The sequence below is a fragment of the Dicentrarchus labrax genome, unplaced genomic scaffold (assembly GCF_905237075.1).
Source record: "Dicentrarchus labrax unplaced genomic scaffold, dlabrax2021, whole genome shotgun sequence".
NCBI classification, from domain to species: Eukaryota; Metazoa; Chordata; class Actinopteri; family Moronidae; genus Dicentrarchus; species Dicentrarchus labrax.
The window spans coordinates 15,179,119-15,202,486 of record NW_026136701.1 but is presented as its reverse complement, the minus strand read 5'-3'; the positions used below and the strand labels follow the sequence as shown (position 1 = coordinate 15,202,486).

At 39.2% G+C, this 23,368-nt stretch overlaps 2 protein-coding genes across 3 annotated transcripts; one reads left to right on the top strand and one right to left on the bottom strand.

Moving 5' to 3' along the window:
* Nucleotides 1-2,009: 2,009 nt before the first annotated feature.
* Nucleotides 2,010-10,765, bottom strand: LOC127373473 (desmoglein-2). Its single transcript, XM_051418406.1, has 14 exons — nt 10,592-10,765; nt 9,814-9,930; nt 9,043-9,198; nt 8,791-8,932; nt 8,532-8,695; nt 8,226-8,360; nt 7,928-8,113; nt 7,547-7,824; nt 7,283-7,425; nt 6,972-7,193; nt 6,172-6,402; nt 5,786-5,913; nt 5,308-5,652; nt 2,010-5,004 (listed from the first exon to the last, which is right to left on the bottom strand). Exons 1-14 carry the CDS (start codon nt 10,643-10,645, stop codon nt 3,991-3,993), a joined length of 3,315 nt encoding a protein of 1,104 aa, XP_051274366.1. The 5' UTR covers nt 10,646-10,765; the 3' UTR covers nt 2,010-3,990.
* Nucleotides 10,766-14,290: 3,525 nt separating this feature from the next.
* On the top strand, nt 14,291-22,614 carry dsc2l (desmocollin 2 like). Of its 2 annotated transcripts, none has more exons than XM_051421482.1 (16): nt 14,291-14,583; nt 14,841-14,931; nt 15,068-15,270; nt 15,361-15,462; nt 15,798-15,953; nt 16,196-16,340; nt 16,771-16,925; nt 17,066-17,200; nt 17,370-17,555; nt 17,658-17,905; nt 18,083-18,225; nt 18,790-19,008; nt 19,923-20,144; nt 20,446-20,561; nt 20,702-21,031; nt 21,442-22,614. In XM_051421482.1, exons 1-16 carry the CDS (start codon nt 14,545-14,547, stop codon nt 21,637-21,639), a joined length of 2,688 nt encoding a protein of 895 aa, XP_051277442.1. In that variant the 5' UTR covers nt 14,291-14,544; the 3' UTR covers nt 21,640-22,614. The 2 variants fall into 2 exon arrangements, with proteins under 2 accessions (XP_051277442.1, XP_051276743.1); XM_051420783.1 differs by having other exon boundaries at nt 15,358-15,462.
* Nucleotides 22,615-23,368: the final 754 nt, after the last annotated feature.

Sequence of the window (23,368 nt, the reverse complement as noted above, 5' to 3'; positions counted from 1 at the left end):
GAAAGACAAGAACAGCAGAATAAGGTCTTATAAGAAGTGTAAGAAGATATGACAAGGAGTTATTTCTGTTTGGGGAAACAAAAGCTTTTATATTTTCTTTTATTCTTTTATATATGTCCTGAGAACCAGTTCATGCTCTGTACATACATATTCATTATTTATTTTCCCCAACAAAACAGGAAACTCATTCTTAGTTTAACCTAGACTCTGTATTCGTTATTTGCTCATAAGTACGTGACCTCCACGCCCGGTGGAGGGTACATACCTTAGTGACAGTGGGATAATAAGGCCCTTCTTTACCTGCTCTGATTACTGAGCAGCCTCTATGACACAGATTCACTCTGCAGTACTCATATTTTTATTTGAACGATGGCATTTTTCTTACAAGGGAAATTATAAAGAAGATGCATTAGAATACTAAAATATACTTAAACTGCATTCTGACGCTTTTTACATATAGCACACATTAACTCTGTTGATTACATAACGGGTTGTCTGACACGAGATAGTGGTAGAACATGTTCTTTGACTTTTGTGCATCTTACATTCCTACACTTCTGAGCCTGTGGTTATGGATTTTATCTTTTAATGCAAACATTTTAAAAAGGCAAATAGCTAAGTCTTAGGCTTTTGCCCAGCCAAATCTCAATTATAACCACTCTTTTTTCAGACTTTATCTGCTTAGTAAATTACTTGTATACTAATCAGTCACAGAAACCTGATTACCCACTTTCTCTCCTTTGTCTACGTAAAGCATGACAGAATCTTTTATCTTTTAGTCAGCAACAAAGACACCCATTGTATCTGTTCTACATAGGCAGGCTGCTATCTACCAGGAAAAGGTAGCAAACTCCTCAGTTTAACCTCACTGAATGAAGCATGTTTTAACTGACAAAGAAATATGCAGAGTTATAGGCCAGAAATTGATTTTATGTTTTGAACCTGGCAAAACTCCACATTCTGTATCTGAATGGTTTCCGTATGTGCATTTAACAGTTAGCATGATGTCATCGTCAACTGGGGCTACAAGTTTGAAAATGAAAATCTGTGAAGTGTGCAGTTAAAAGCAGGTGAGTTTATCAGACATCTGTAGGCCACGCCTCATTTCAACTTTCTACATTAGCCGCTGCTAGCACAACATACCTAATTCTCTGACCGGTCTGTTGATGGTGTTTTGACAAGGAAAAAGAATATGTGGAATAAAAAAATACAGTACATCTGGTTCTGCTACATTGATTCTGATCCTTTTTTATAAGCAGTCCATCATGAGGCTGGCAATTTTAATTAAGACACTACGCGGAATGTCATCCAAACACTTCCCATGCACACGTAGGTGGTCTATTTTAACATTCTGGACAGTCAAATGGGTCAACTTAAGTCTGCAGCGTTGTGTATCGTATTAAAGTATAGTGAAATGACCGTCTGAGCTCAAGTGTCTGATTTCTGATGTGAAATACTTACACTATCTCTACTGTAATGTAGTAAATTAGCCTGTTCCCATATAATCTCTTAAATATCACAGTAGTGTGAAAACAGAAAAAGGGTGAATACAACAGCTTTTTTCTTATTGATTTTATTATGACAGAAGGTGAAAAACTGAAAAAAAATTATTAAATGAAAAATGTTCCTTTCCTCATTACTATGTTCACTACTGCTACTTTAGTATTGTACTGTTTATACAGCATAGCATACAGCAACAAGCAGTACGACATATTAGAAACTAGACATGAAAAAAAAAATATATATATATATCAATAGCAAGAACAGCAGTATCAAACAGTTTCATTTTATCAAATGTTTTCAGTGCTTGGCAAGCTAATCCTTAATTACTTTGCCAGTCCACATACCCAAATTATGTTATCTCTACACCCACACACAAACACACAGAAGCATATTAAAAGTCTATCTGGTAATTTTTACACAATATAAATTTGTGAAAATAGGCCATCATGCTATTGCACACAATTTTTACAGCTTTGGCACTTAGATCTCTCTGAGTTAACACTTTATATTCTGTAGAAATAATAAAAAAAGAGTGCAACAATAAAGTAAAGAATTTGTCTTGTATTCTCTTCTTCGGTTTATGGTATGTAATGACTATGTGGTCTACTGATAAAAAGTAATTCTTTCTTGGCAGACTAAATCATTCAAACCCTTTGGCTTTGGTTGTTCTGCAGAGGGTGCTTTCCTTGTTTTTACAGTACAAACAGCATTTACTTATCAATGTCCCACGCAGTTTCCAAAGAAGCAGTGGCCGCCCATATAACAATCCCCGATTAGTCACAGTACAACTAAGTAAAGAAATCTAAAGGTCAACAAAACAGCTCATGGCAAGGCTAAACTAAATGCAACCAAAGCATCTAAAGAAACACCATACTAAAAATACAGTACTCAGAGCACTGAATGTAGAGTTCAAAGTCTGTATGGATAAATGCAACATTATAGTAGCTATAGAAACATTCTGTCACTCTGAATAGTTTTGTGCTTCTTAAAACTAATGGTTTAGAGTCATTTTACAGGATTATTTGCAAGTGATAGAAGATTTGGAAATTCTATAAACATAACATTACATTTAACTGCTTTGTGTTGTTCAAATGTAGAAAAGCAAGTCAGATTTTAAGCCCACATTGATCATAACTGTAGGAGTTTAATAAGAGTATTGAGCCGTACCCATGAAATAACTATTTGCTAAATGCTGACATATTTGGTTTTTAAAATTAATTTTCCATTTTTTATATCCAGTGTGATAACCGTGTGAGACTTTTTCCATTTGGCTAAATGTCCCACTAAGTGTTGCTGTGTTACAACCTATAATCTTTTTTTTCGCCTTGCACTGGTGAATTACATGTTCTGTGTTTCTCTCTCCTCCTGTTCTTATTTGGGTCTGGATTTATCTGAGCTGCAGTAGGATGGAAAGATTTGATTGTGTAGGCGAGTCCATGCTTGGGATTGGTTCCCAGTTGCACCCTCCACTAACGTAAGCCGAGCTGAAAACAGTTGTGGGGTTCCCTTCCTTCTCTAGCCTGGTAGGCTGGGAACTGGAATAGAAAGAGAACTCGCTGATCTGATATAGACCTTCTTCATCATATTGCAAATACTCTAGCAGGCACTGACTTGAGGCTAACTGGTACCTATAGGGCGGGTAACCTCTGCTTTTTACAGTTTCTGGAGATAAGGTCAGAAGTTTGTAATTTTAGCTTGATAGGTACGTACACACTGAAGGTCTGACTGGTTTAGTTCTGTAATGTTTACTTTGGCTGCTCCCGCCCTGAACCCAAGCCTACTTGTGTGCTTGAAATAAATACAGTGCTTTTAGGGCTGTCAGTTGGTGCCTAACTGGGCATTCTTATCACACTTAATTTTTTTTGCCAAGGCTTTCCCTCAGCCCACGTATTATGACACAGCGTAACCCAGGGGTCTCTAACCTTTTTTAAAGGGGGGGTTCCTAAAGGGAGAAAATTGTCAGAAGGGCAACTCCATTCTTGACGAACATTCATGTTAAATGAATCCTTTCAATAGAAAAACATAGTCTCAATATACTTTTTTAAATTAATAAAAGCAAATCAGCAATGTATTTAAATGTTTTGGAGCAATGGAAGCTATTTGTACATTTCCTTGCCAACATTTTTAAGAATAAGTTTGCTTTACACTAATACTGTGAGCTATACGCTTTCAACTAATGTTGACAGAGCCTCATTTTAGCAGGTAGCTTAGCCTATTTTCCAAAACAGTGTCCGTATGGGAATCCAATGCTTTTTCTGGCTTGATGTTTATGTGGTCAATACCGTGTTTTAACTACTATAAGCAGTAATGTTATCACTACAGTGCAATATTGCACTTTTGATCAAGCAGGCTAAACTATCCTTTTACCAGTTTTACCAGTAGTTTTTTGTTTTTTTTATTGCAGTATATTTTAGTATACTGAAATATATTTCGGTATATATCTTAACAAGTGTGACAATAGTGTATATGCAAAACAAAATGCTTACTTTACGCTCTTGTAGTAGACTCAGTATTCCTCTCAGTCACTGAGACCTTCTTATGTTGCATAACCACTCTCTGGCTTCCTTGCAACTTGGGTGTGGCTGTTAGGGCCTCATTTGACCCTAGAGAACTGCGCGGACCCAGTGAAAAACTCTGAGTTGTCACCTGAGTACCTTGGCCTCTGACCTCCAAACCCTGCTCTGTTGACCCGTGTCCAGTCTGAACAAAGCCTTGTGCTATGTGTGCACCTTGCTCTCCCCCCGAAGACCCATTTTCTACCAACAACACCTGTCTGGACCTGGAGATGGTTCCTTGTGAAAGGCCTTGTGCTACCTGTCCTGTCACCCCACCCATTCCTACTTGCCTATCTACAACGACCAAACCCTGCGAACCTTGGAGGCCACCAACCTGCACCAGCCCCTGACTGAGCCCAACTTGGCCTACTTGACCCACTGCCTGCTGGGCGCCCCCTGCCACAAACACAACTTGTGGCTTGGGATCTACTACATACATGGGCGTGGTAGCATAATACATAGTGGGCTGCTGTATGAGCAGTGTCTGGCTGGGAATCACTATCTTGTCCTGGACGTGTGCCTTGGAAACAGTGGCTGAATCGTGAGCTCTCTCAGTAATGCGCTCCTCCTGGATAAAGGTGGAAGATCCAGATGCTACATTGGAAGTGTTGAGGGTGTTGATGTCGATGTGGTCTCTATCCCTGATTGTTTCTCTGTTAGTATGGATGTGTGTGTGGGTGGAGGTGGAGGGCCTGAAAGGTGACACTGGTCTGGGTGCACAGACAGAAACCCCTGCATCAACAGACTCGGTCACCAAAGTCGACCCATGACAAATCTCAGCCAGGGTTTTGAATTTAGGCCCAAGGTCATTGAGAAATGCAAGGTCATCATCATTCTCAAGAAGGCTGCAGCAACCAACAGAACCTGCCAGGGACTCCTGACCCTCATAGTCATAGACCAGCAAAGCATCCTTCTGCTGGGATTGCTGTGCAGCATGGTTGGATTTCTGCAAACAAACAGAATATATTAAATCCATTAAATACTTAATTGGGACAGTATGAGAAAGCTTTTACGTGTCCTAACATATTGTATAATAAAAAAATAGCTATGTTCTATAAGATAGTTACATTCTATAAGATATATTCTGGGGCCAATCTGTTTTAAGCCTGGTTATCAATCCAGCAATGTAAGCTAATGCTAATAGTTAATTACTGACTCATCACTAAGACATTATAAAAACAAACTAAAAATTCCTAAAGGTTTTTGTTAATACTTGGATCAGATTTCTAATAACATTTTATGTACTCACACTTGAATAATAGTGCCCTAGGTACTGGTCCGAAAGAGCCATCCCATCAAAGGCCCCAGCCATGTATTGGGAGAAAACATTTTCTTGTCCTGTCATCATCCCAGCACCGGCGTAGTCCATCTCCACTTCGTTATACTGGTTGTATAGGTGCATTTTCTCAGCTGTCAAGGTTGAAGTGTTCATGGCACCTACTAAGGCTGCTCCGCCACCTGCTGCTCCGCCACCTGCTGCTCCTCCCACATAAGCCAGTCCTCCGAGATACCCCTTTCCCCCAAAGGTGGTGACATTCTTGGCATTAATTGTGCCACCATCAACTTCCACTGGGACATGCAGAAGAGGAACTTCCTGTGAGAAAAATATTAGATCCCATTAAAAGATGCAGCATTTTAGACACATGTATTTGACATATTTTTAAAACTAAAAATATATAAATATTGTATAAAGTCCATTCATATCAAGAATACACTAATCAAAGTACCTTATCTTCTCCCTGTCCCTCAGTGTGATATGAGATCAGCTGTTGTTTCGTATCGTTTGGAATGTGCTTGAAATCTCCAATAGCTGCTGCACCTCCGCACAGGCAGAACAGCAGCAAAAGGGGCACCACTGAAACACATATTTGACACTATGTCAGCAGAAATTGTAATAAAAATATAGTTGTCAGGACACATTAAGTTGAGTCATCAGTCAATAAATTACTTTTATTTATCAAAGCGATAAAAAAAAAAAATATGAATGAATGTAATGAATGCTAGAGATAAGAAAATATGCTACAGTATGTCTGATTAGGCAACTCTGTAGGGGAAAAATAATCATTCTAGTCAAAATAAACAGAAAAAGAAAAGCCAGTAATACTCTACTCACACAGAAGAAGCAGCAGTCCCAGGAGCAGAAGCAGGATACCTGAAGTTCCAAAACCAGAAGTCTTTTTACTGCGCGACACACAGGTTTTGGTGTCTTTATGGCAAGTACACACAATTACTTGCATCGTCTGAAAATCAGCACATGCATGTCCCTGCTGGTCTTTGACTTCCATTGTCACTTTGTAAATGCCCGGCCACAAGTTGTCGTTGTCCCGTAGAATGGTTGTGGTTCCTGAAGAAAGATGAGACCACATTCTAAAGCGTGCTACACGAGTTATGTTAGTCTGTTTGTGCCTTGTAATAAATAGTAATACACCCTTTCTTTTTACAGAAGTGATAGACACAGATGAACCTTTTTCATGACAGATATTTACTTGTCAAGGCAGGAAAAGCACAGGTGAGGCTGGGGTTGATTCAGTGATCCATACTAGTGATTAAACACACTAGCTTTATCTAAGTGTATTTTCAAGAGAAAAAAAAAACATGAACACTGATGTGCTTTACATTTTTTTGTACCAGTGTTTTTGGAGCTTAGAATACAGTGCATTTGATGCAAACTTGCCAGTTTGAACATGTTTGTGCTATTCATACAAATTTACCATCTGAAGCCAATGAAATGAACAACAAAAAGCATTAAAGTAATCAACATCTGTTTGGGAGTCTTTGGAAATCTAATGTTTTGGAATTTAAAACTAGAGCTAAATACAGAATTTGTCTAAACATGGGTATTTGACACAAATTTAATTTTATGATGGTTTGCAGTAAAGGTGTCAAGTTGTTGTATGTCTATTGTAATCTTACCATTAAGTGGCTCCACTGTCCATTTCCCCTGGCTGCTCCCTGGAATCACAGTGAACTCAAATGGGTTTGAATTGGGGAACTCATCTTCGTCTTTGGCTGTGACGTAGATGACATTATCCTCAATGCACTTGGTCTGAGTTGTAGTAGTCAGAGTAGGACAGTGATCATTATGATCCTTGACCTGAATGGCTATGGTCCCTGTGGCAGTTTTTGAGGGAATGTCTGAAAATCAATCAAATGAGAGGTTATTATTAAGCTGTTGTGCACCATATAAGTCCACTGGAGAATAATAACTGTCATACAGAACTCACCACTGGTGATGCATATGATTTTGGCATAATATGTTCCATTGACCAAGAACTTGGACTCTCTGTCAGGTATTTTATTCAGCCTGATATCTGCTGTCTTTGCATCAACAATCAACCAGTTGTCAACATCGTAGATCTTGGCATACCTATGAATATGAAAATCCACAGGACAAAATAAGCTATTAATGTACATATATCCATTCAGAGACACAAAGAGAGGTATCTATACATGTGCCTTTAAGCAACATTTTCACCATGTGGCTGTACCTTACGTTGGTGGCTGTCTGTAGCGTGTCACTGTCAATAGCAGCGTAAGTGGTGATGATTTTGTTGATAGAGATGGAAGTGTGGTCCTCAGAGATAGACACCACTTTAACGCTTGGTTGGAAACGGGGGCCTTCCTTCTGATTGACCACATTAATTTTAACGGGGTAGGTTTTGGTGATTATGTCCCCTGTCATGGACCCACTGCCAAAATTGTACTGTGCTTTGTTGCGAACAACCACTTCTAAGTTGAGTACCTTTAATTCTTCATAGTCCAAGGCCTGCAGATGCAAGGATATAGCATTCGCATTAGCCTTTGTGTTCACTGAATCACACTCATTCATTTAACTGTTTTAAATGTCCATCATAATAAGAATCTTTTACCTTCTGAATCATGATAATTCCCTCATTGGTCTTAGAATCAGTAGTGACAGTGAAATAGCCTGCCTCATTCCCTGAAATGATTTCAAAGACAGCCAGCCAGTTTTCAGTGTTAATCAGGTCCATGTCAATGGCTTTGATCCTCAGCACTTCCACATTGATGGTGTTTTCCTCCACACTCCCTTCATACTGCAAATAAAACACAAACCAACAGTTGCTTTAGAACAACTTTCAAACATGATCACAGAAGCCAGTTAATGAAGAACAGAAGTGTTGGTCCTGGTAATTGTGTCACACCTACCGACTCTTTTTCCAGGGTTGGAATATTGTCATTTATGTCCAGAATTTTAATTACAATTTCTCCGGTTCCTGTGTTTCCTCTCACGTCTCCATTCAAGTCTACGCCTTTTATAATCAACTTATATGTATCTTGTCTCTAAAAAAAAAGTAGATCGAAGACACAATGCAGTGATTAATACATTTTAGTTTTTTTTGTTTCGAGTCAAAGTTGTTGACTAATATGAGCATGATTCTGCCTAAAAATGTACAAACTGTGTCTTTCTAATTTACTGCTTACTACTAATTTTTGGTCCGTCAAGTGACTCACCTCTCTGTCTAGAGTGTTCCGTCTAACCATGACCTCTCCAGTGTGAGAGTTGATGAAGAACATCCCGGCTGAGTTGCTCTGCTCCACAATGCTGTAAGAGATCTGGGAGTTGATCGAGTTCTCTGCATCAGCATCAGTAGCTATCACTTTCATGACAACAGTACCTAGAAATCATGAATGAAATAATACACCAGTTCATTGAATACACATAAAAAATACTTTGTCATATTAGAAATATACTGTAGATATCTTAAAATACCTGCTGCACTTGATTCATTGACAAATCCAACTTGCTGTGCTTTAATGACCGGTGGGCAGTCATTCTCATCTAAAACAGTAATTTTAAGGTCCAAATCCTTTTCAGCTTCTGTCCCATCGGCGTATTTTGCCATACCTTTTAACTACAAAAACAGACATCACAACTAATGTATCGTTTCCTCACTGTACAACAGACATGGCTTTAAATGCTTCAGATTTTAAAAACAGGATGTATACAAGATACAGATCTTACATGATAGAAAGCGATTTTCTCTCGGTCCAGAATGGAGTAGATTTTCACATAACCAGTGTCACGGTCCACACGAAATACGCCTATCGGTGGTTGGTCAACACCAGCCCCCGTTAGATGGTAATATATCTTTGTGAAGTTCTCCTTATCAGAGCGAATCTGAAAAACAAACACACACGCACAAAGTGAATATACCTGATTGAGATATACATATATAATATAACATTCCAATTAGTACAATTTATTTACTGTAAGTTTTTATCATAAAATAACATACATCATTGAATGTCATTCAGATCATGTGAATGCGAGCAGGCATGTATAAAAAGGTGTGTGGCTCTGACGAGAACAACCACTCACTGATTACTGTTTGTTGGCAACCTAGGATGATACAATTACAATATGGCTCAGATCCTAAAACGTATTAAATGATCTGAGATATGAAACCACGTAGTCAAACATCAAACACAGGTGTGTGTGTGTTCCAGTTTTAAAAACAAGATTTGTTGTCAAGTATGTCTTAACTGATTCTTTGATAACATTAAAATGGAAGTTTGCTAGTGTATGGGGAGCTGATCTCACACATACTAACCACACTTTGAAAGAACAGAGGTGGTCTGAGGATACAAAACAGAGGGAGAACAAATAAAAAATGTAGTGGACAACAATGTAAATACTTTGATGAACATCGCTGTACCTACGTTAAATATTTCTTACATAATATTAAGTTTTAGTAGCATAGTTTGGACCGAAATAGAACAAATAAGTACACACTCTAGCAATAAACTCCAAGCCGGTGTAATCGTTGTTCTCATGGAGTTGCCTGGGAGCTACGATCCATTCTCTCTTCTGTCTGTGTAACTCTTTTCCTTCTGCCCTCACAGGAACAAGCTGCAGGTAAACAAAGAGGGAGGAAAAATTAATTAATAACGTGCAACTGTAAACTCATATGACATACTGTTACTGATGACTCACACACATGGCATTAGTTCACATATTATTTCTTTTACATCCCAGGGTTTTACTTTTTTTTTTTTTTAAGTTAGCCTCACAGCAAATTGATTGTTTTATTGTTGACAATAAAAAAAAATACGCCCCATCAATAAATTAATAATTTAATGTAGGCCTACAGTTTGTCATGCTCTCATTTACTTTACATTTAAAGGGGGACATCTCTAGAATGGAACGATGGAACTATTTTTTTAATATCACCACAAAACTTTAAACCTCCGCTATAGTCTGACTCTTCAGGACTTCCTCTAAAGTGTTCTTTTTTCCCCACATCTAGCACTTAAGAGGAGATCAATGTGGAAAAGCTGCTCTGCTGGAAAGGAACTAAAGAAAGAGCTGTTCCGTGACTGCGCAATAACTTTTTTTTATAACTTTTACTTATAATCTTTAACCGCCTACCCCGATGGTTTAACTTTGAATAAACAGACAAATACATGAGCTTAACAGCCCACCAGAGAAGAGCCACACCTGTTTAAGATCGGCTACTCTACACCCGATAATCTAACAATAAAGAGCGCACACGGAAATTTGTTGTACAAACCGTTAGGAAGGACGCCAGTAGAATAAAAAAGCCGCATTTCAATGGTGACGCCATCGGCCCTGAAACAAAAATATTAACTTAAATGTTAAAAACGCTCCCGTTGAAGTGAAATCGCGTCAACTCGACTATATCTCCAGTCTGTCGCTGGTTTCGTGCAGACTTTGACCTTATAGAGGGGCAGGGACTTTACAGCAATAGGCGGTTCCTCTCTCCGTTTCACTGCATCACTGATAAGGAGAAAGTAGGTGGTGTGTCCACTGTCTGCATAGCTTTAATGTCTGTATTGTCTTTTGCTGAGGCAAAAGCAAGTTTGAAAGGAAATAGCTCCACAATTGTTTCCAAAGTCTGTCGAAACCAATAGACATGCCTTTATTGTGAATCTGAAGTGCAAAGTGCTCATGTTTTTGGGGGATAAAAACTAAGCTTAACAATTCATTTGGACTTTTTGTACTATAGGATTAAGTATTTATAGTGGTGATACTCAGAATAAAAAAAATAAAAAATAAAAACATTTATTGGAGGTCTTTTAGTCCAACTTTCGCACTCATCTGTAAAACTTCACCTGTGCATGTGAAATTCCCAAGAGGTTCACTTGTGTTTCTGGGTTCAACACTCCTAAACATTCAGCTGCACACTGGGCTCTCTTTCTCTCTGTGTCTGTGCATGTCGGCATTTACAGAGAAAAAAAAGATAAAGGTAACTATTGGCACAGTGAGAGTTTGTGTTGCCAAACTTTCACTCCCGTGTCCAAATGTGTGTGGGAGAGGAAATTAAGTATCACTTAATCTTTCCTCATCAAACCATTTGTTTCTTTAACTGGAAGCCTACAATGTTTTTAATTATTTATTTTTTTTTTTTCATCTGTGTCTAACAGCAATATGAGCCCAAGGGTGACTGGGTGGTTTCAATGGTTGCATAAATGAGTCACCGCTGTTGTGTGAGACGGAAGGTCAAAGTTATTAATTCAGCACTGATTTGGCAGAAATTGCAATGTTCCAAATGCAAATGACCCAACAAATATTTAGAATAATCACTTTAATTTGTGTTTAGCACGTTCTGAAAATGCAGCAGAGTGAGTATCTTACATAAAATGTTGCATGAACTGAGTGTCTCCTATATGACATAATGTCTGACCAAAGCACTTTTGGAGGAAGCAACATTTCAATTGCTCCAAAATGCACCTTATTGTATGTGTGTGTATAATGGCTATTTTTACAGACCAATAAACATGATATGTTTGGGATATAGGTGCATTGTATTAGTTGCAATCATGCGATGTACTAGTCCACATTAAAACAGTGTTGTACAACAAATTTAAGTAGATTAGACAGCAGAATTAAAAGCTAATGTAGAATGTCCAGATAAGTAATAAATCCTGCATTTGTTAGTATTTCTATATAGCTTAGTTAACACTCGCAAGTTTAATAAATGTACCTCCTTAAAACTTTTCATCTTTCAACTTTTTCATGTTGTTTAAAAATGTGAATTAAAATAATAATTAAAAATATATATATAAGTCTAAAAAAACATGAGGGGCAAACATGTGATCTTCTTTGGCCAATTTGGAAATTTAGCTGAGTAAAATACACCAAAATGGATCGTTTTTGGCTCCCTAAACGTCCACGTTCTGAGTGACAACCTGAAGGGAAACGAGACTGTGAAGTTCTACGGTAAGTGCATGATTTTCCCCTCTGTTGGCTATTACAAATTTAATTAATTTGGTGGTTGAAGCACCAATCTTGGCTCTTCATAGTTACATCTATGATGCTCCAACAATAGGAACACTGCTGATTCATCATTAGACAAGTGTTGGTAACTGGCTGTGTGATTTCGTGATCTGAGCATTTTAGGCCGAAACGTGCACAGTGTCTGTTGCCTTGTGTTGCTGCTGTTTGCTGCTCCGTTGTATTCAGGGCTCGACTGTGACAGAATTGTGTGAAATATTATTTTCAGAGGTTTACATTGGGAGGCTTATGTATGTTGTATCTATAGCCCTTGTGTTGAACACTTTTACATATATATAGTCGCGGAACGAGTATAGTTAATGCGAGCGAGCACCTTCTCTTAAGTGTTGAGCATCCCAATAGATAGCACCTGCAACAGAAAACCTCTGGAGCCGCCACTGCCTGACCCTGATCAGTATGTGTGATTACAATTCAATCTCAAAGCTCCAGTCAACACCTCTCTAAAACACCTTTGATGTTTGATGTATATATTTCAATGTGGCCAGTATTACAGGTCCCATTATTGCATCACACATTAATCACACATTAGGAACGTCATTGTCTAAAAAGAAAAAAGCCCTGAGCAATGTTTCTCAACTAAATATGAACCATCACATATGACGTGCACGCCCCACCCTGCCTCCCGCTGGCTCTCACTCAAACGGGAGTGCAGAGAAGGGTGGAGTTGTTTGCGTCGCTGTCATACTTACCAGGAACTGTTACACCTTTGAAATTTACAATCTGAAATGTACTGTCGGCAGATATTTGTCATCATGCAACAGTGTGCTCCAAACTGGATCAACATCTTATTGAGCCACTGTAGTACCTGGGAAGAAGCATAACAATACTGACATGTATGACATGAAGACACATTGTGCGTATACTCCTTTCAAAGTTATGACTCAAAGGTCTTGAGAAATGAAGAGAAATGAATAGCTTTCTTCACACTGTACTACTCAGCAGAAACGTTATTAGGTAACTCTTTGTTAAAGACAGGACCTAATATTTTGGACAGTGTGGAAGATAGAGAGAATAAGTAGAAACATAAGCGTATCTGTTCATTCGTATGCTGTGCACTCTGTAAACAATCTGAGCGCAACAATAATTCACTTTCAGTTTAGCTTGGGAGTGACAGGAGGGTATTTTGCTGAGTCTGTTTCACATTTTGTGTTAAGGACTCCCAGCCCGAAGCCCTTTCATTACGTCCACGCCCACGACTCACAGCGGCTCAGTCTTCCTGACATTTTTCTCGCCTTTCCTGTCGCAGCCCCACATCGCCTCACTTCCCAGTGCACTTTTAAAACGAGGTCCAACCCCCATTACAGTAGGTCCAAGTCGGGCATGTTTTAAAGGACACGGGCCCAGTGTTGCTGGCTCTGCCCACTCTCACTTTTTATCAGGGGTTTATAGAGATAGTGAGCGCTTCGCTGTGGGAATGGAGCCTCCCCCACACCAGGCTCCATTCAGCACACATTCCTGCGGTGTTAAGTGAAGAGCCCAGTTCTGTTCCTCCTACCACAATGCTTCAGGGGAGCTGTAAGGGGAGACAATAGGGCCATGCAGGGGTCAGTCTCCTAGAGACCTGGGAGACTGACCAGATAGTCTTTAAAAAAAGATAGATAGAGAGATAGATAGATAGATAATTGAAAGGAAAAGGCGAAAACAACAGATTTTTATAACATGGACACTTTGTGCTTACACACCTGCTCAGCATGAATACAAACTTAACTTAATAGTTCTACGTCATTACAGTGCTTTTTAAAAGGCATTTGTATATCATATGGTAGGGTACAACAAGAACTGTTCCGTTGGCAACTTAAGTTTGTCTTTGTTTTCATGTCTTGCAACATTCTCAAAATTACAGAAGGACTTGAACTGAACGAATCTTTAAGCAATGTTTCCCCCTGCTGGCAGAAACCAACATTTGATTAGCAAACTTTCGGGGAGTTGACTTGTAGGAGTTCAGCGGAATATTGAGCCCTTGCTGCCTGAAGGTGCCTCGCCTGCTGATCCTTGCAGGGAGGCTCGCAGTCTGGGTGTGTCCGTCTGTCAAGGTGTGTCCGTGTGTTGAGTCACTGTCGGCAGCGACAGACATCCGAGCGAAGTTCTTCTTCTTCTTTTGAGCTTTTAACTGAGACGTTAATACATCATCTGTCACTCTCCTGTCGGTGACCTTCCAGCTTCCTCCTTACGGACCAGGGGGAAGTTTATCGAGCAGTTTTCGTAAAAATGGCGAATGTTTTAATTTTCAACATTTTCCTGGTGCTGGTGAGTGCTTCCCCCCCTTTTTTTTTGTATTGTATATCCTCTGTGGTGAAATAAAAGTCCTTATCGTTACAAATGTAACGTGAGGCCATCGTGTTTATGCTTTTACCATCTGTTTTTTTTGTCGATATTGAAGAAGAATGTTTGTTATAATGTAATAATTTGCTGTTAAATGCGCGCGAACTCGTTATTAATGGTCTTTTACGCTGTCTTTTATTCGTTACGCATTTTTTTGAACTGAAACTCACTTACTGCTTCAGATCCTGCCGAGTGTGGAGTCCTGTTTTATCCCGAAGTCTATACATGTACAAGTGCCACAAACAATTCAGGCTGGATACCAAATCACAAGAGGTACTTAAACTGATTATGTAACTCTTTAAACTTTATCGTTTACAGTTTCCTCCTATTACAGCTTGAATTCTTTGGCTTTTGTTAATAACTATCCCCCCCCCCCCTTATCTTTCCCTTTCTCCCCTTTCACGTCAAGTCACCGACTGTGACAGCAATTCAGTGCACCTAACATCGAAGGACCCGAGTTTCACAGTAGAACCTAATGGAGAAATAGTAGCTTTGACTGCTGTGTCAGTGGCCACTACGGGGCGGACATTTTCTGTGTGGGCTCAGGACAACAGTGGATTGGGAAGTGAGATGGAAGTTCACCTTGTCCGCAGCACAGTGCAGGAAAGAAAGGTAAGATTGTATTGTGCGTGATTGTGTCCCCTTGTAAAGTCAGTGCACCTGTCTTGAAAATGTCTTGACCTGTTTTGCATGTCTCAGCAGACAGGCCAAGGCTTCCTGAAGCGCTCCAAGAGACGTTGGAGTCCTCCACCCTTCAACATACTGGAGAATGATAAGGGGCCCTTTCCAAAAAACATTGAAGAGGTAATCTTAGCCCTGAGAATATAGGCTACTTCAGCATATATATTTATCGTCTATTTAAGGTCTTTATTGCAGCACTCATCATACAAATTCTCTTAATTTTTCTTTTTCTTAATCTTCTCCAGAATATGTAATTCGCACACCTATTAATGAATGACATGTCTCTCGGCTGACTTTATGTCATAATTAATTCTTGTGGTGTGTTTATGCTTGCTTTACAAGACTTTGTAAAACTGTCTAACTTTTGATAGATGGCTTTTAGATTTGATTGATTGATGAATTGTGTGAGCAGTTTACATGTGTCTATGTTTCAGTAGAATTATTTGGTTTCTGTTTAGATTGTATCAGATTCAGCATCCACACGTAAGGTGTACTACACCTTCTCTGGACCTGGTTTTGATAAGTATCCAGAGGGAGTGTTCAGTCTAGACCGGTATACTGGGATGTTAATCGTGCACAAGCCAGTCGATCGCGAGGAGTTCCCGTCATTTACAGTGAGTGTGAAACAAGGCTGCAACCAAGACTTGATTACCTTTTCTTATCAATTCATTTTGACAAAAGAAATTGACTACTTGTTTGGTCTTGGTCTTTTGTCTGAACCTTAAGTAGAATAATTAATATTTGACATTAATGTACATCTGTTTAAAAGGACTTTACATGACTAATCTGGCATTTAAAATAGATTCTGTGTTGTATTAACCTTTACACATGTGCAAATTGACTTTTTCCTTCACAGCTAACCACTAATGTCTACGACCAAACCACAAATGAGCCGACAGACTTACCTCTGGACATCAACATAATCGTTGACGATGTGAATGATAACGCTCCGACATTTACAGACCAGCGGCAGTTCACTGTGCTCGAACAAAGCAAAGCAGGTGAGGAACATGAAATACACACAAGAAATCCTGCGGTATTTTACCTTTAGCGTGGGGCTGCAACTATTGATCACATTCTCGATTAATCAGTTAGTTTGTTTTGTTTGGTCCATATCATGTCAGAAAATGTTGACAAATGTTGACTGCTGTTTGTCAAGGTGACATCCTTAAATGTCTTGTTTTGTCCGCAATCCAAAGATATTCAGTTTACTGTCATAGAGGACTAAGGAAACTGGAAAATGTTCACGTTTGAGAAGCTGAAATGAGAAAATTTGGAAATGATTTTATCTCAAAACGATTAATTAATTATCAAAATAGTTGGCAATTAATTTAATAGTTGACAAACAATCGACTAATTGACTAATTGTCATGTGCTAGTACTTTAAACTGTGTGTGATGATTTACTCCTTGATCATGTTTTACACCACAGGTACCATTGTGGGGATGGTGAATGCTACAGACAAAGACAAAAAAGGAAGCCTCCACGTCAAGATCAGATACAGTCTGCTGGACAAATTAGACCTGTTTTCCATCCACCCAGAGACAGGCGTCATCACCACAGTAACTAACACCCTGGACAGAGAGGTGAGCACAGGCGCCATTGTTTTTACTCTGAAATATGAATCATAAATAAGATGATACAGATAACTTATCTTGGTCTCTTGCCTCACCTTAGAATGTTATTTATCTTTTTTCATATCATTTTGTCCCATGCTTTTCTTTAGGTAAAAGACAAGCACATGGTGACAGTCCAAATCAAGGATATGGACGGTGCAAACACTGGTCTGTCCAACACAGGAACAGCAACCATTACTCTGGCTGACATCAATGACAACCCACCGACTTTCACAAAACCGACTGTAAGTGATTAGCAGTTAGACACCTTGAAATAACGTTTTGTGACAATAAAATATGACAATTTTATATAAAGTCTTTGTTATTACTGTACATGGGGTCAAACAAGTGTGTAAACTTTTCACTAAAAGACTGGTTGTCTATGTTAAGTAACACACTTTTTGTTTTCTTCAGTATGAAGTCAGTGTCAGTGAAAATGAAAATGAAAAACTTATCCTTCGAATTCCCGTTGAAGATAAAGATTTAATCAACACACCAAACTGGATTTCTAAATTCGTCATCACTAAAGGAAATGAAAATGGGAATTTCAGAATGGCTACTGACCCCAAAACAAACGAGGGGCTTCTGTATGTCTCGAAGGTGAGTAAGAGTTCATGTTTTATTAAGAAATACAACTAGGCCTATAACACAGTGCTGACATCAGATACGCATTTACAAAACAATCCCTGTCTGTTTTTCCAGGCCTTGGATTATGAGCAGAACCAAAAAATAAATCTTCAGATTGAGGCACGTAATGAAGCTGAGCTGAGTAACACCAATGCCAAGTGGCTGTCCATCCCTGTGGATGTCGCTGTCACCAATGTTGATGAGGGTCCACAATTCACAGCTCCTACCGTCCGATTCACTGTCAAAGAGAACGTACCAAGCGGCACGTTGATAGGAACTTACACGGCTGTAGATCCCGAGACCAAGAGCAGCGAGGGCATCAAGTAAGCTATCCTTTATAATTCTCTTAATTCTAATTATCTTATAGTACACCTTATAAGAGCAGGAAATCCAACTCAAGTTTTTGTTACGTCTCTTAAACACTGGAGGGCAGACTTTCACTGCTGAATGGAAGAAATGTGCTACTAAATACACAAGTACTTTTTCCCACTGTCTCCCAGGTATTACAAGGACACAGACCCAGCCTCCTGGATCAATGTCGACAGAAATACCGGAGAGCTGAAGGTTGCAAACACAATTGACAGAGAGTCAGATTTTGTCCAGAATGGAATCTACAACATAACCATGAAAGCTGTTGATGCAAGTAAGTTGCTCGGAAATTCTGTATATTTCCTTTTCCTTGACTTGCCATGCAGTTATATTGCTCGGATAAAAACATACGGTCAACAATATCTCTTGTGCCTCCACAATTCTGCTGAACCTTATAACTACTTCACCGGTAAAGAAATCCCAGGCTTCGATACTGTGCTGTTGCTTTAATTATTCATTCACTCACTCTCTCTGTTGGGTTTGCCAAACAAGTTGTCAAGTGTTTCGTCCTCACGCCTTAGAACACCAGCTCCACCCTCACCAGTATCTGCCTGAACAAAACTGCGAGTTAGTTCCTGGCTTTGTCTCACATGAGAACACCTGTTGATCGAAAGTAATGCGACTAGTAATTTGCAGTGATTCACAGTTTGCTGGTGTGACAGCAAAAATTGGGCTCTTGTCCTTAATGCTTGTCAGAATTTGATATTTCTTGTTGACTGATGCCCAAGTGATTGGCATTCTACCAACTGTCATAGGTCTAACTTGTTTGTCCTCAGTACTGACATGTCCTCATTCATGTTCTCAACAAAAGTAATAACCAAGTAATAATGTATTTCAGGCTCCAAGACAGGCACAGGAACAGTCATCATTGTGGTGGAGGATGAAAACGACAACAAGCCAACACTCCCTAGCGAGATTGTGTTGTGTGAGAAGGAAGGAGAGCTTGGTTCCGTGCTGGTTGGGGCTGAAGACAACGACCAGTCTCCATTTTCTTCCCCCTTCAGCTTTAGTTTGCCACCTGATAATGATGGCAAATGGTCTGTGAAACCCTTAAATGGTAGGTGGTTGAATTTTTATCCATTTTATCCACTTAAGGAGTAACTAAGGAGAAAAGTCTTTTCAACAGAATACAAAATGTACAACAGCAAAACAATATATAATATAAAGATCTGTAAGAAATGTTCCAACGACTCACACAACATGATCCAGGTCTCAGTTATTCATTTCTTTTTTTTTGTTTTTTAGTGAAAGCTATCAAAATAAAAACATTTCAGGCCAGTGAAGGAGCCAGAGACGGGGGCTTAGAGTTTGACTGTGAAAGATTTTTTTTTTTCTGTGGTGAAAGAAGAATTTAGAACAGGGGCTGCCAGAATCACCAAGAAACGACAGTTCCTTGTTGTTGCTTTAAGTAAAAGTACAGACATAGGTGTGCTGCCGCAGAATGACCCTGGTAGTTTACTTTAGAACAATTTATCAGTTTATTATGCTTTATGTTTTGTAACTAGAGTTGTCAAATTTAAGTAAAGTAAATCTTCCTCAGAAATATAATTAAGTAAAAGTATAAAATTGCAGAAAATGTAACTACTCACGTACAAGTACCTCAAAATGTTGTTTTATTGATGAAAATGTAGCTTGTTTCATTCCAGCACTGGAAATATATAAAAAGATAAAAGGAATTTTAAAAATCTGAAGTATATTAGCCAGTTATTTTTTTAACATAAAAAGAAAATATTTTTTTAAGGTGTGCTTAAGGTGCTCCCTGGTGGACAAACAATGCAATGCTGACACTGTTTCTAAAGTACTGCAAACATATCTTTTGTACTGTACCCTTTTTAGGCGACATATGCGCAGATATGATATATACGCCGATCAGTCATAACATTATGTCCACCTGGGCACCTTTATTTTGCGTTGCTGTTTCTTGGTGAAACGTTCGTCCCCTCATACTTTTTAAACATGTTTCCTCCTTAGGCACAGCAGCTACGTTGCAGCAGATCAAAGAGCTTCCTACGGGGGTACACGAAGTTTCCATCGATGTTAAAGATCTGCAGGGCAATGGTGGCATACAGAAGACGAACATAAGGATTTGCCAGTGCAAAAATGGCGCCTGCATGAGCATGGACAGGAATGTGTCGTTAGGGGGACTGGCTCTACTGGCAATGCTGTTGCCGCTGGCCCTCCTCCTACTGCTCTGTAAGTCCCCCACTGCTACACTCTTGCCAGCAGAATTGTGTAGGCTACACTGTGTAGATAATGAAACAGGAATTTTGTGCTCATGCATGTGTGAAAGCACAAGAAGGTTGATAGAAAGTTAGAAGTTGTGTCACTGAATTATGCATTGTGTATCTGGTACTGAGCAATGATTTGTGATAGTATTATTAAGTGTATAATGTCATTTTGCTCACTCTTGTGATGCCTACCACACTTAGAGCACTATTTATAAAATGCTCTCCTAGTGCACTCATTTCTAACCTACCTGATTTTTTTATTGCAGGCATACTGCTTGCCTTTTTCTGTGCAACAAAAGGAGACAAGCTTGAAATTGATGATGCAGGAGACAGTGGCGGAATCCTGCTCAAATCAAACACTGAGGCCCCAGGGGAAGAAGTGGTAAGGACATAATAATGAAAGCATTGCCTGTGCTTCTAACCTCGTAAAGGAAGCACTTTTGTATCTTTTTTCGCTCTCATTTGCTTAATTCATTAAATATTTGCTTGATTTTGTTGTTGTTTTGTTGTCTTGCTCTGCAGGATTCAAGTCTCATCACTGTTCCCACTACTATGGTTGACCAAGCAGTGAAGGGCTCAGTTAAGGGTTCTGTGCTGAATGCAGGATGGATGGGGAACAAGAGCTCCAGCACAATCGGAGCCCATAGCACACTAGATAATGGGATTTATAAGTCCGGTGTTGTCACAGGCGATATGCACCAGTACTATTCCAGCCAGTATGATAGCCAGTATGGTGCTCAACAGTTTAATGGAGGCCTTCTTGGTAGCGGTATGGACTTCGACCATCGGCAACACATGCAGGACTCAGCTTTCCTTCACAACTGGCAAACAAATGGCCGCTATCTGGAGCAGGTAATGTTTTATAGTTAAAAGCATGTAAATATTTTTAATGTATATAGAACAACATAAAGTTTAATGTCTGAGAGTGGAAGAGTAGGAGAATGTGGCTGAATTTAATCTGTCCAAATGTGTACACCTCACATTCTCTGAGGTTTAATAACTTATTGTTATCTGTAGGAGCTTAGGAAACTCTCATGTGTAATATAATCTTGTTCTCTAAGCCGTGATAGTATCCTCTGTAAACTTTAATATTTCTCAGCTTCTTGGTGAGAAATATTATTTCTCTAACTTGTTGGTGAGTTGTTTGTTCGCTGTGTAATATCGAACTGCTCGTCATATCCTGAGCAGCCTTGGCGTGGTATCTCCCCTCCTACTGCTCCGAGTAATAACACGCTTCCTGTCCCTTCCACTCGGTCTTACAGAAGCTGCCCTTCCTTGCATCAGAGGGGGACGGACGGTATGCGGACGACATCATCCACGCCTACGGGTTTGAGGGGGTAGGCTCCGTGGCTGGCTCTGTCGGATGCTGCAGCGAATACGACGACAACGATAACCTTGACTTCCTAAACACACTCGGACCAAAGTTCAACACCCTGGCAGATGTCTGCAAAAGCACATAAACAATGAAGCTCAAAAATAATGGTGTTTACCTTTCACTGTACAGGATGTTGTGAGGCCTGTGATCTGAATGCTGGATATGCCCCTGAACATGAATGAGACAAAGAACAAGCAGGTGGCGTCAGTGTGTGCGCGTGCTGCTCTGCTATTGCTTTTTATTGTTATTTTTCTTTTTTTTCCATTTTTTTTGCTGCTTTTTGGTAAAAGTCTTTTGCACTGAAAACTATGGAGATGCATTCAGTTGTACATACTTTGTGTTGTGTGTTGTTTGCCTTTAGAGTCTTGGTTTGTCAATCCATCTATTAGCTATGCCCGCTTATCCTTTTAGAGGGTGGCGGTGGTTTTGCAGGTTCAATATGGTATATTAATACATGCATCAAAGGGCCGTTGGGTTTTCTATCAATTAGTAAGAACTTCGGGTATTTTGGTTATTTCTGATAATGTCCGTTTGTGCATTTGTGTGGCTTGAGTTTAAAGTGTTTGCTAATTTTTTTTTAGAGTTTTGATATATTTTTAAAAAAAAAATAAAACAAATGAAATAAGACAATAATAAAACTGCCTTTTCAAATATTTCACATGGAAATACTTCCTTTCAGAATACATGCTTTAATCATGTAGCAGTTTTAAACAATAGTGTCGACTGTCTTCCACTGGTTTTCCAAATCACACAGTAATTATCTGTGCAAACACATTCCAAGGCGGATCTTGACCGTCGTACGGGCGTGGTCGCAGCATTCTGACAGTAATCCTGTGAAAGTGTGCACAAGGGCGTGAATGGGAGCAGCGAGGTTTTACTCACACTGCCCGCAACTGCCTGAATGCAAGAATAACTAGATATAAGAAAATCTAAGCATATAAAAACGCCCTTGAGTCTGTTAATAAAAGGGAATCTGACATTAGTATGTGTTCGTATGTGTGTATGTTAAGTTTGTTGGAGTTGTAATTGTGCATGGCCATTAAAGAATGTTTCTCATGAACCCGTGCTGCTGTAACAGATGTAGTTTAGTAGTCTCAGTTTAATTTATAAAATCATTTGTTATTGAGCAGACTATAAGCACTTGTAAGTTAACTAACTTCACTGCGCATAGAAGGCTTTGCTTACTGGTGAGTTATCATGCTAGAGTATGCGTTTTACAAACATTAAATTGTAAAATATAAAAAAGCTTACTCGTACTGTTTTGACTTTGTACTTTGGCTGAATGGTAAAACAGATTATTAGAGCAGAACAGTTGCTCATTGTACTCGGTCTCTGTGTGTACTGTGGTGAATGATTTACTGGGTGTGGCACTTTGAGGTTGCACATTATGAAGGGCACAGTGCTACACCTACTGGCTCTTGTCTATTATTTACCTCCAGTCTTCTGCAGATCAAGTTGGTGAACTTTAACACACAACACCAGTGTGCCTTTCTCGCAATTATCATAATTTCTCTACTCCAGTAGTGATCTACCTGTTGCCCCAAAGCTTAGTAACATAATTGGGCCGAATTAACATCACTTTGTATTAATTACTGATAGCATATTTTAAATGGAGAGATTCTGTGCATAACAAGCTTAGCTACATTATGCATATCTATAAATAAATAAACCAGTGTAACAAATGCATTGAAACGCAAACTGAAATGAATCTGAGATCTCATTAGGTTCAGTCAAATATAAAAAAAGCACTGGTGCCCGTAAACGATTCACAAACTTTTGTTAAATGACATGCAGATCATGCATTGCTGTGATGA

What these genes read in the sequence shown, in the direction of transcription:
- LOC127373473 (XM_051418406.1), bottom strand. Translation starts at nt 10,645, where the DNA reads ATGGCGTCACCATTGAAATGCGGCTTTTTTATTCTACTGGCGTCCTTC. An exon ending in GGAACACTCTAGACAGAGAG is followed by an intron (nt 8,361 to 8,531) that starts GTGAGTCACTTG and finishes CTTTTTTTTTAG; the next exon opens with AGACAAGATACATATAAGTT. An exon ending in CAACCCTGGAAAAAGAGTCG is followed by an intron (nt 8,114 to 8,225) that starts GTAGGTGTGACA and finishes TTTTATTTGCAG; the next exon opens with TATGAAGGGAGTGTGGAGGA.
- dsc2l (XM_051420783.1), top strand. Translation starts at nt 14,545, where the DNA reads ATGGCGAATGTTTTAATTTTCAACATTTTCCTGGTGCTG. An exon ending in TTCCAAAAAACATTGAAGAG is followed by an intron (nt 15,463 to 15,797) that starts GTAATCTTAGCC and finishes GTTTCTGTTTAG; the next exon opens with ATTGTATCAGATTCAGCATC. An exon ending in GTCTGTGAAACCCTTAAATG is followed by an intron (nt 19,009 to 19,922) that starts GTAGGTGGTTGA and finishes TTTCCTCCTTAG; the next exon opens with GCACAGCAGCTACGTTGCAG.